Source organism: Grus americana, chromosome 1 (assembly GCF_028858705.1).
Source record: "Grus americana isolate bGruAme1 chromosome 1, bGruAme1.mat, whole genome shotgun sequence".
NCBI classification, from domain to species: domain Eukaryota; kingdom Metazoa; phylum Chordata; class Aves; order Gruiformes; family Gruidae; genus Grus; species Grus americana.
In genome coordinates this window covers 159,987,333-160,000,184 of record NC_072852.1, presented here as the reverse complement: position 1 = coordinate 160,000,184, position 12,852 = coordinate 159,987,333, and the positions used below count along the sequence as shown (strand labels likewise).

Here is a 12,852-nt window from a genome sequence, read left to right as displayed (position 1 = left end):
TTGTTGTCTGTGCAAATCTCTGATAATGTTCTTGTTTTAAGTGGAGAGTAACATAATCAGTGTTTCATGATGCTCAGTGCAGATCTTGGTTAATATTTTTTAATTTTTTGGTTAGAGAAATCAACTGGGATGCATCCTAAACTTGATAGCATTTGTTCTTATTCAGTATTTAAATTGATAGGTGATAATTTAGCTTTACTGTTTTTTTTAAAAAAAGAAACCTCTAGTACTGTACTCCACACGTTGTTTTTGCAATCAGTAAGTATGCAGATAAAGTTCTTTCTATTCCACTTAGCACAATTTGGAATTATCAGCAAGTTAAGTATATTCAACTGCTTATCTACAGAGGCGCATGTAGGACTCCAATTAAGTTCACATGGATAAATGGAGATTTGTGTTTGCAGACATCAAGATGACAGAAGCTTAATACTGTAAAAAGGCTAATCAACACTGAATATGTTTAGTGTCAGTAAATATTTATAGTGAAAACATTGCCTATGGTTTTGTGCCTTGGCATTCCAAGTTCTGGTTTTTAGTGAGTAAAAGCATGGTGTGATATCCTGTTCATAAACCTGCCATACAATTTTTTGTTTTCTTTAAAATTTTACTGTCTTGTTGTTCTTCATGTTTTCTTGGTAAGACAGGTTAGGAGTTAGGCTACAGTTTGTAAGCTAATGAAAAATCTGGTATATTTAGCAAGGTTTTAAGGCAGATGTATTCTGGAGAATGAGGAAGGGAAGGAGGCAAGACAGAGAGAGGCAGTATGGGGAGTAATTTCTTCTGATTATAATTTTATTTTTTTTTTAACGAGGGCTTCTTCAAATAGCGGTTACTAATGAGCTCTGAACAATGTGATTATTTAGTGTGCTCATGTATTCATTAGGCAATAACTAGAATTTAACTGGAAAATTAATTGAACCTCAGAAATATGTTTCTTCATATATAAAACATACAAATGCAATTATTATTTTTTAAAATTTCATTAGATCTCCCCAAGTTAAATGCTAGTCTGCTTTCTTTTTTTAGAAATGTATTCTGGGAAATAATGTGTCAAAACTGAAATTCAAGAAGTATGTCTTAAATTGAGCTTCTACTGATGTAATATTGTATGAAGACTATAGCCAAGTGAAATAAAAAATAGAGGTACAAGGAACACTGATTATTATTTTTTATTATATTTTGACTTAGAGAAAAGAAGAATATAACTGTAACTGCAGTTCTGTACCAGTCTTAACAGTGTAAAAAAACGATGTTGAAGTGAAATTATGTTTTCTGGAGGGGAAATAAATTGATATAGTTTAGGATTTTGTTTGTTTGTTGGAAATGTCATGGCTTGTCAGGTTAACAGATGTGATTTTGTTCCTGGCAGACTGCAGACCTGGTCAAGAAAAAGAAAAAAATCCCTGAAAACCCCTGCAACGTAAATACAATATACTTCAGTTTAGTGTCTAACTTTGCATGAAATAAGCACTGCCTGTTAGCCTCTGTTTGATCCTGTGAGAGTGTGGGGCTAATGTCTGGCCAGTGTTTTGGAAGCAGCAGGTAGTCAGGAGCAAGCTGCTCTAGGGGTCCATATTTCTGTAGCCTAGCAGTTACTCACACACAGATGGAGACCTTATGAACTTTGACAGAGGTCACACTAAATTGCAAATCTAAAACTTCTAGACTTCTGAAGGATTACACTGGTACTTTTTTTTTTTAAAGCCATAGGATTGGGAACATCACTGAAAGTATCAACTCAGTTTTGAGACGCAGATCAACCGTGCAGTCATTGGTCACATAATGATCATGGGAACTGATAGATAGCATTTCATGATACTTTAAAGTACTGTTGCGTATTAAATTTTAATTTGCATATGTAAAATACATACATTGTGTTGCTTCACAAACACCTAGGCTTGTCTGCTCTATCAAACTTGTTAAAGGAATTTTGGAGCTTAAAACATTGCGGAAGCCTCTGATTTTTCTGATGCACGTGAGTTTGAAATAATTAAGATACTCATAGTATTTTTTTGATTTCAGGTCTTTTGGGGCAGTCAGTTGAGACACCAAGCTCTGTCAGCTGTCATCAGCCATCATCTTGCCAGGGATCTTGTAGCAGTTTAGGAAAGAAAAACATGAGATGATCTGGTTACACATTGTAGTGTGTTTAAATCCTGGATTCAAAGTCGGGGAGCGTTGAAGGGCTCCTCTGTGTTGTCTAATAGCTCTGAAGCTGTACTTAATAGATGAAAATCTATTTCAATTTACTCTTCAAATGGGAAATTTGGGGAGGATTTTGTATCAGCCAAAGAAAGACTTTATTTGTTTCTGGTCATTCAGCATAAGATTTTTTTAAGTTTTTTTTTGTTTAGTGGAGGTGCAATGTGGGTTTAATTCAGTGTTTATGAAATCAGGGTCCATGAATGACTATCTAGGTCACAGGCAGCAAGGAGGCTGATCCTCTTTTAATCAAATGGTCAAATTTTTATCTTGTCGTCATTGAACTGGTTGTGTAATGTGCTACTTAATGGCTCATGAACAAGTCTTTAAAGCTATGACTTCATGATTCAATGAGGCTGAGTCTGACTCTGTGTGTTGAAAGTGGTTTCAGTGACGGCCACACAGAGAGCTTGAAAATTCACACCAGCAGCAGACTGTAGGGGAAAAAAGCTTTGAAACTGTTTGAACTGGTCTGCACATAAAATAACAAGAATGTTATTCATGCTTCTAAACTGGAAAAACACAAAGGGAAAAGAAGTAGGAGTGCAGAACAATCTCCTTCTGAGCTACAGCAGTTCACAGTTGCTGCACTGCTAGTGTTTTTGCTTTGGTGAGATCTCGATGGGGGAAAAAAATCCAAATAGCTTAATTTACAGTTGAGAGACCTGAGTTTACAATGAATTCTTATTCATGTTATTTTAAACTAGAGCTATTAGAAAAAAATGTGCAAATGACTTTCATAGTTGTGTCATCATGGTATTAATCATATTAACTTGTAAGTAAATATATGCAAAGTTGAACTTCAGAATCTCATGCTTTACAAGAGAGACGGGTGCACAGACAAATTTTTACAAATAAACTAGTTTGCGATGTGCTCTGCATTTAGGTGTGCACCTAACACCAAAGTTCATGTGACCTGGAAAACACAATGTGATTTGAGTTGCCTGTCCCTCTGACGCTGAGAGGAAAGAATTTGAATTACTTTGTATTTCCTGAAGGGTGAGAATGTGCACACCGCACAGCTAAGGTTGGATAACCTCTTTCCTATAGCACCTTCCTCATTTAGCCAGACCTGGACTGGATGTAACAGCGTTTGTGCCCCTGAATTGCATGTCTCTTTCAGCTTCTCTTCAGAAATATTCATGTTTATAAGGCAGTGTTATTCTGTGTAGTTGTATTGGGATTGAACTATGGTGGCTCTTCAAATTTTCTGTTACAATCTCTTTCCAAAATTGACAAGAGAGTTGAGGTAAAGATGGTGGTTTTCCTCTTACTTGCATAATCTTACACTTTCCAGAGATGACCTGTGTGCTACTCCCAAAAGAGAAAGTATCTTCTGATACTTTGAAAATTGTTTGGAGTGTAGGAGGCAGAAGATAATTTAAATTATCTGGGGATTTTTTTCTCGGGGATTTTTTTGCACCTCCTGTTTCTCTCCCACCTCCTGTAAATATTTCTTTGTATTTAAAATTTCAGTGAAATGGCTTTTAATGACCATAATATTCAGTACTAAACTGCAAGTACTTCTGGCAAAGTGCAGTTTAGCTTTAAGTTACTCAGTTACACAGCCCTGTTAAATTCAAAGAAAAAATAAAACCTGAAGGATTTCAGAAAGTCATCTAGTCCCACTGCCTGAACTAAGGTATACCAACTATATCTGCGTCCTGACAGGTGTTTCTTTAACCTCTTTTTAAACATTTTCACTAACTCCAGAATCTTTCCCTGGGCAATCTTTTTTCCGATGTTAACTATCCTGAGTACATACCTTGTGCTGACATTTACTCCTGATTATGGTTTTTCCATCCTATGCTGGAAACGGGATATGGTTTATTCCTTTCCTCTCTGAGAAAACAAATTAATCTTTTACTCATCTGTGAGAAAGGGGCAGAGGGCGTACTGTTTTGTGTGCAAGTACCAGACTAACACTGGCAGCATCCTTTGACCTGTGTAGCTTTAGATTGCATTTCTTAGAAGTTGTCTGTCTTTGTTGGCACAAAAAGCAGGGGAAAAGAAGGGAATGAAAAATATGAAAAAACAGGCTGAGAAGTGGAATGAAAGGAGATGAAATCCAGAAAAAAGAAAATACTTTGAATATTCAAAGAAATTAAAGGACAAAGGATATAAGGGCTCTATAATGAGTAATTTTTGAATTAAAGAAATATGGGGGGGGCCTCTATGCCTAGCAGGATCATGGAATCGTGCTAAAGGGGGAACAAAAGAATTGGCCAGGCAAAGTTGGATAAAAGTATATATGGAGCAAGCAATAGGGTTTCTTTCTTTCTTTGTAAGTTCCATAGGAGTCTCTTATGATTTACAAATGATAAAAATGTTAGAAGATGATATAAGTGATTAAACTTTTTACTATCATCCATTACTGTGATTGGGGTGTACCATGGCACATATCGTCCCCAGGAGAGTGTGTAGGTAAGGTGGCAAGATGACAAGTTGGGCCAGAGTTCACTGGAACCGAGCTGGTACTTTTGGTCATGACTAATCTGTCATTTTGAGGAGATGGCTCTGGTCTTGCCTGCATCTGCTAGGACTGAACCAAAAGTCTTTTGGTTGTGCGTGCTGTCATTGACTTAACTGTTTGAATTAGACTTGTTGAGGGGAAGATTTGGAAGGTTTGCTTCTTAATTAAACTGAGTATTTGAGGGAGGGTATCTTGAGGCAGGAGTGGAACAAAAATGTTAAGTCTGGTATTGATTACATCACTACTATGGTCTCTCAGTTGTGAACAAGTATTTATTCTACAAAGATGAGAACTCATATTTTTACAAGTTGTTTCCTACTGTAATTTGTGTTTAATACGTTTACCTGATTTTGTATTGATACTTTGTTTGCAGGTGTGGCTCACAATATTTCTTTACTTCGAGAAGTGATTGTCCATCCACGCTTTGTTCAAGGAGACATCAGCACTAAATTCCTTCCTGAAGTCTATCCTGATGGTTTTAAAGGTTTGTTCCATTTAGATTTTTTCTTGAGGTGTTGTTTCTGATAATTATTCCTTTATGTTTATAGACTGATGCGTTCCCCAGTCACTTTAGATTTTTTCTCAAATGTATCTGTGCATACATGCAATTAGATTTTTTAAATAATGCATGATTGAAACAGTTAATTTACTTTCAAGAAGGCAAAATACATACTTCTAGTGACAAAATAGTAAATGAAGTATGCCCAAAGTCAAGAAAAATGATTCGTAGCTGATATGAAATATGAAAAATAAACATCAATTCAACTATACCATGCTATTGTGCTTCATTACAGACTGTGCTCCTACTGTTAACTGAAGATGAGTTTTTCTCTTTACTCAACACTATTGCATTTCCAGTGAGTTTGTGCAGCATCTTTAGAATTGCTGTTTGGCATCCTTTGTAGTCACTTTAGCATTGTCTGGAGGATCTGGCATTTTATCAGAGTATTTCAGTCACCTGGTCTTAATGCTCGTTACACACAGTAATGGGCATCACTTTGAAGTTAGTAACTCATACACTAGGTTAGCACAAATGCAAATGTTTCCTTACAACATCCCAAACAACTCTGTTTCAAAACTGTATAACACCAGTTGATAGAGAAATGTAACTAAACAGATTGGTTTCCTTTTACAAGGATCAAATTTTAAAAGGTTGTCTTCTCTCCCAGCCAATCTGCTGTAGATGCTTTCTTCATCTGTGTGGTCAGAGGCCCAGTCCTTCCATACAGGCCTCACACCTCAGCTGGCATTCATCAGGCACAACCTCTTCCTTATTTAAAAAAAAAAAAACCAGCAATGTTTACAGCTCATCATTCATGGGTCCTTCATGAATCCCACGGAGATTCCTTTCTCCCCCATTCATCATTAATCCAATGTGACAGAATCCTTATCCCCCTTTGGAGACAACGCTGCCAGGTTGGCAGTCACCGGACCTGACGGGCGCTTTGCCAAATTCTAGTCTCATTAAGGAGGAGAACAGATTTTTCTTACTTCAGGACTCAGTGTGTGAGTTTGGTGCAAAGAATATTCATCCACAGAACTACTTTATATCATGATGTAATTGGCAACTCTGTGTGATACAGTCCTACATGTGGGATTAATGCATCCGGCTTGTTTTTGGCTCCTGACTGCAACCAAAGCAGTAGGAGTTAGTCACCTTGGGTGGCAGTAAGCTTGTGATGGTTGAAGCTCTCAAATGTTCCTTTGTTATCTTTGCTAAGGTGTGCTTAACTAATTGCCAAGTCAGTCAGCTGGTTTTCATCCAGCATAGACTTGAGGGTGCTCTGATCTGCTCTGAAGGCTCAGTGCTGCTGATAAGCTGGTCTGTCTCTCTTCCCAGACACTTTCATATGAAATCCCATGTCCTGTCTCTTTGATGGTTCTGGGACTCTTCAGTCTTTTTCCTGAGTGGATTCAGTTCCCTAAACCACCAGAAAATGGCATTTTTTTTATTGTTGCTGCTTTTGTTCAGGTAGGTTTTTTTGAGAATTCTTGCATTGACTTAGTTCATGAAGGAATCTGGTAAACTTCAGATGTGCAAAGTGAGTGGTAGGCTAGGAATGGGGAAAAGGGAATGAGGGAGAAAGGCGAGGATGCAAGATGCTAGGTAGGTTCGTACCATGTTGTGAAAAGCCAGCCTCACCTGGCACACAACTGGGAACAACAAAACCCCAAACCATTCTACCCTCATTTGTCATAATGTGTCTGTTGGGGTCCTTGGTCACTTGTAAGAAGCTGGAACAAGTTTTACTGAACCAGGAGGAGACCGCTTGCTCTGTATTTTTGACGATGGAAAGGCACTCTTGTCTTTTGTTCTTTTATTTTTGTTTTAATATTTTATATTGCAATGTTAAGCTGTATAGAATCAGTTAATTACTTGTTGGTCCATAAATTGAAGGATTACAAGAAATTTGTTTTGGGGTTATCTGACTTGAACTGTAGATGCACGTATTTGTGTGCACATACACGCTGATGCAAATGGCTGATTCACGTCACTGAGGTAAACAGTAGTCTTATATTAACAGAGCGTTAAAGATAAGCTTTTGCTCTAGACACCAGAATACACAAAAAGAGATATTATGACAGTTCATAAGATAAACTAATGAATGGGACATGTGAAATTACTGGACTTTGTTCCTGCTGTATGAAAATTTCGCTCTTCTCCTTGCATGTATCAAATACAAGCATACGTTAGCCACCTTAATGACAAAAAAAATGCAGATATCATTATTAGAAAGCATTCGTATTTCAAGTCAGGAGTAATTATCCATTGAATACTGATTCAAAGCTCCCTGAAGTAATTGAGAACCCTTGTAATGATGTAGCTTGCTCTGGATCAGACTCTTACGGCTAAAAAAAAAAAAAAAAATCGGTGTATTGAGTTAGAGAATATTTTTTTAAGTACCTGTTCAATAATATTTTTGCAAATGCAAAGACTCTAATGGGAACCGTTGAAGGCAAGAAAGGGTGGTGGGCAGATGATGGATAGAAGCTCAGCAAGAGAAACAAAGGCAAGTTAACTTATGCAATGTAAGTCGCCTACTCAGTTCATCTAACCCTTTTATATAAATACCCAGGGTAAACTTTCTCAGAGGATTTGAAAATGAAGTGGTTTCATATATCTTAATATTATTTATAAAAGATGTATAGCTGTAAAGAAAGATCTGAGATAATGTGAAAAATTAGAGCAATGTGTAGCCAAAGTAGATTTGGAAATACCTAGAAATATGTGGTGGTGTTAACAGTAGAAATTCATATCAGAAGTGTTTAAATTTGGAAAACTTAAAAAATAAAAAAAAAATCAACGAAGATGTGTGCTATATTAATGTTTGAGCGCAATCCAGTGTGTTTCTTTTGTAAATGACACAATTGCCACTGTTGGTCTTTGGTAATGAACATCAGCTGTGTTTTCTGGTGACTGCATGAAGTATTGGCCCATTTCTTATGTGCATTTTTCTTCAAATCTAAACATTGACTTTAGTTTTAGTTAAGAGTAAAATAAGAGATGCTTTGTTTTCCAGTCTCATTTTCAAGGGTTTTGTTATAAGTCCTTTATTAGAAGGATTTTACTCTAAGTTAAGAAAAATTAATTATTAGAAATATCTTGGCAGCTTTTCCATTAACCTGTGATGCCCACTTCAAATTACATCTAGAATGGGAATGTTTAGTAATTTTCATGATCAGGATTTAACTCTTTTTCTTCCATTCTTTAAATAAGCATTCATTAACAAAACCGGTTTGTGTATTCCAAGTTATTTTAAAATATTACTGTGCTGAAACTAAGCTTGCTTAGGGTACGATTAGCGTGGGAAAACAGCTGCTGTCGTACCCTCCTGTTGTCTATAGGAGGAGGGATGGATGGTTAGAATGCCGGCTGGCAGTGGATTATTGCTCTGAGCACACGTGCATATTTTGGGAGGAGGGTGGATGCAGTGGCGCTGACTGGGTCAGATGACACAAATACATCGGTCTTAGAGTGGTCTCCAAGCACTTTGGTCACAGAATAAAAATGTTTGCCAGGCATGTGGGAGTAGCCCATACTATTGGATAGGGTATTGTCAGATGAGTTGTCCTTCAACGGCTTCCAAGCAGCCTGGGACGCCTCTGTATTTCCTAACCTGCCTGGTGAGAAAGAAATGAACTATCTATTATCCTTATTTTATAGGCAAAGAAAGTGTCTCTGTTTTCACAAAGATCTAAGAGGAGTCCTTGACAAAGAGCAAATGAAACTCAAGGATTCTTAGGTTAGTACCAAATGCATTGGATCGTTCTTTGGATTCAGTGTGTTTCACAGTTAATCCATCTCTTCCTGGATATCTGTTTGAATGCTGTGATTTTTTTTTTTAAATGGTCTCCTTTTCCTGGTTACTAAATGACATCTCAAATGCTTGGTCGCTCTCTTTGGGAGACAAATCCTGTGCAAATGAGAAATGAGGCCTTTTCCAAGAGATTATTGCAAGAGCCATACCAAAACACAGGGGAAAAGGAAAAAGAATACTTGCCCCTCTTCTAGCACGCTTTCCTCATTTGGGTAGAGAGAAAGAGCATTTGTTCTGATGGGCAATCCTTTATGTTAACTAATTTCTAATACAGAAGGGAAGAAAGAGGAAACACCTCCCTCCTGCAATCGTATATTGGCTCCAGAGAGTGTGTATGAGGTGAAGGCTTGTAGACACATTGCGTTTGTTATAATTGTATGGGTTGAAGGGATTGATTACTCCACTTTAGCCAACACTTACTAAACCACCCCTGGAATACCGTGTCCAGTTTTAACCCTCTCACATGTATAAGAAAGATGTCAATAAACTTCAGTAAGTCTGGCGAAGAGCCACCAGGGTTGTGGTGGTGTTCGAACAGAGGACTGATGAGGAGAGGCTGGGAGAACCAGGCTTGTTTAGCCTGGAAACAAGAAAGTCTTTGCATACCTCTGAGGGGGTTCCCAAAAAGACAGAGCCAGGCTCTTCAGTGAGGTACACATAAATTGGAGATTTTCAAGACACAACTGCACAAACCTCTGAGCACCCTGGTCTGAATTTGATGTTGAGATTGCTCGGGGTGGGGGTGGCACTCTGAATACACTAAAGACCTCCCAAAGTCCCTTCAACCTTCGTTGTTCTGTGACTCCGTTATGAATGAAACTGCTTTTTAGGTGAATGGGACTTTTAAGTCGGGAGATTTTTGTCATTAGTTGGAAGGGGGAATGTCTGTGTTACTGTCAGAAGGGAGAGGATGGTTGCTGTTAATTCCACTCATCTTCTCCACACTGGAATCTAATCTTTGTCTTCATTCTACAAAGCTACTGGATTATAAAAATTGACTTAACAGATAGCTTGCTTCACTTTCTTCTTTCTGACAGGTGAAGCCAAGAAAAGTTTCTTGGTCTGTCACTAATCCCTTTATAATTCAAAATAGTAGACGTTTTGCTTTCTGTATGCTATAGCATCCATCTTGTAAGTGATTACGAGATCTGAGACGCATCTTCACTATTCTGAATGGTTTGAGATTGCATATGCAGACAATGATGACCATCTGGGTGGAGCAAAGCTCTGCCGGACTTCAGAAGAAGTTAAAACCTCTAATAACATGCAACTTTGTTTTCTACCTCAGCCTACTTGGTATACGTGCCATCTGTAATGATCAACTTCAAAATCCATCAGGGAAAAAACTCAAGCTAGAACAGAACCTAGGAATGATGTAAACATTGCCTGCATTGGTATGGATCTGAATTATGCATTGTACTTTGTCTTACCCAGTTTGCTTTTAATTTTTATTCTTTCCAATCAGAAGGCAGTCACTTTTCAAGTATTAAGTAACAGACCCAGGCATAGAACCAGGACTTGTTTGTTTTGTGGATTTTTCCCCCCCCTGTAATTGATAGTAGGAAATACATTTCTAGGACAAAATGCAAATGAGACTGTTATGGGAAAAATGACCTTTTATGTAATTTAATTTGAAGTTGGTTATGTAAAGTAATTGCATGAACCTTTTTGACTCAGCTTGGGGGATACTGGGATAATATTGATTTAAGCAATCATAACATCAGGGAAATGAGAGAGAAATACTTTTTTCTTGTCTTCCTTCCGACCAGGGTTCTATCATCAGTAGTAATAGATGCGTGTGGTTTAGTTTTAAATAACCTGAACAACAGTGCTTCCACTCCTTCAGTTGTGACTTAATTTTATAGCCATTAATCCTATTTTATGTTCACTTTATATAATTCAGTTCAGTCATGACAGTGAGAATGCAGAAATACATCCCAAGTTGCGCAGAGAGATTTGGGAGCTGGCTTACGTTTTGTGGTGGAGGTGAAATCTCCGTGTAGCCCAGGAGTCTGCAGCGATGAGGGTAGGAAAGAACAATGACAGAACTTCCCATGTTGGAAGCTGGAGAACCTTTGCCACTTACTCCTTTCACTCCCTATTAAGGCAGCACTTGGACAGATGCCCCAGAGGTAGCTTTCTTACTTTTCAGATCGATCTTCTGCATGGTGAACAAGAAAGTCTGTATTGTTATATCTTTATTGATGATGAATATGAACTTATACCTCAAGACATCCAGTTGAAATCCTAAGGGGTAGCTTGTAAGGTAAAATAAGACTTGAAGTGAAACAAAGGTGTTGCTATCTGGCGCATTTGTGTATTTCCAAATATAGTAATGTAATTGAAAGTTTAACTTTAAAACTGCTTAAAATTCCGCTGAGTGTAGCAGCAGAGCAAGAGCAGAAGGCAAGGGAAATGGGGCTGGAGTTCAGAGAACTAGGACAGTCTGTCTTGTATAATAAAGGTAAATTGCCATCCTTAGGAAGCAGCCTTTAATCAAGCTTCTGAGGTATGCCTCCAAAGTCATGCTAAGGACGTTCCGTGGTAGGTTTCTATCTAGAGTGCCAAAGACCAAAACCTAATTTTGGTATGTTCTTGTTAACAGTTTATATTATCTCCGAGACTTAGGAAATTAAATGCGAATTGTCTACATTGGATACTACAGTCACGACTGGGTTTCTGTTTGCCATGTCTGTGCCACAACTGATGCAAATAGTGACAAATGGAGAAAGTGAATAAACCTTTTTTTTTTCCCATGTTTGTGATAATGAAGAGGTGAATGTAACTCTTGATCGGTTGTTAACCTGTTTCAAATTATTGACCTTTGTTCACTGTTTGGAGTTTGATTTTTATTGAAGATAGAGGGAGAAAATAGTTTTTGCAGCACAGCAAGTGCAAAAGCAGTTATTGATTTCATCCAAGATGAAGGTCATGCAATAAAACCTTCAAATTGGGATCTTTCTAGTTTTACCTTGTTCCTTTATATGAATTGATAGTACCAGCGTGCATTGGAGCAGGTGGGAACATGCAGTTTTGGTCACATGAACTTGTCATGGGTGTTAAGCAGAGTGACTGAAAAGCCAGGGTTTTTAGGATGGATTTCCTGATGTATCTTTAGCTGAGACATGTAAACAAATTAACAATTTTAGATACAGCATTTTGGAAAAATTATCTCGGAGCTTCTTTGCTGTGTGTAAACAAATGGAAAATTGGCACATTTCAGAGCCAGATAGTTGAAGTTATGGCATTGTATAATTATATAAGGCTTATACATACAAACATATACATGTATATATACACAAATAGTACAAAACTTCAGCATTTTTTGACTTTTGCTTTGCAATCAGTTTTTCCAGTAACTGGCAAAGGACAGATCAAGTTTGTTTCTTAACCCAGTGTCTCAACCTTTCAACATTGGTATTTCTGCATATGTTTGTTAAAGACAGTTTCCATTTGAAAGCAGATAAAAAATAATAAACACTGAGCAAAGGAAGTTGCAGTAATCTTTAGCCAGAATATGTTAATATGGACTAAATTAAAAATAAATTGATGCAGATTCGCTGGCTTTTGTTATTTTTAAATTTACATTTTTTTGGTCTGTGACAGCTCCTTTGTACTGTTAGCTGGAACTGTAACGAGCGTGTTTCCATCACCGTGCCATGACTGCATTGCAGCCTCCTTTCCTATCCATATTGAATGTGCCCAGTGGAAGGATGGATCCTGTGCAGAAGATATCCTGTTTTGAAATTGTGCATTTGCCTCTCCAGTCCTTTTCACTTCTTGTCCTCTTCTGTGTCAACTTTAACTTCCTACCACTGCCTTATGGACTGGCTACTTGTCCTTTTGCTCCCTCTCAGA

The 12,852-nt window shown here is 37.7% G+C and overlaps 1 protein-coding gene across 4 annotated transcripts in view; it reads left to right on the top strand.

The window, feature by feature from the left end:
- The window catches only part of PCCA (propionyl-CoA carboxylase subunit alpha), a 299,061-nt gene that overhangs the window by 144,391 nt on the left and 141,818 nt on the right, over positions 1-12,852 (top strand). For all 4 annotated transcript variants that reach the window (XM_054821090.1, XM_054821100.1, XM_054821117.1 and 1 more), the window contains exon 17: positions 5,049-5,159. In XM_054821090.1, the coding sequence (XP_054677065.1) occupies positions 5,049-5,159 (111 nt within the window). The remainder of the gene's footprint in view (positions 1-5,048; positions 5,160-12,852) is intronic.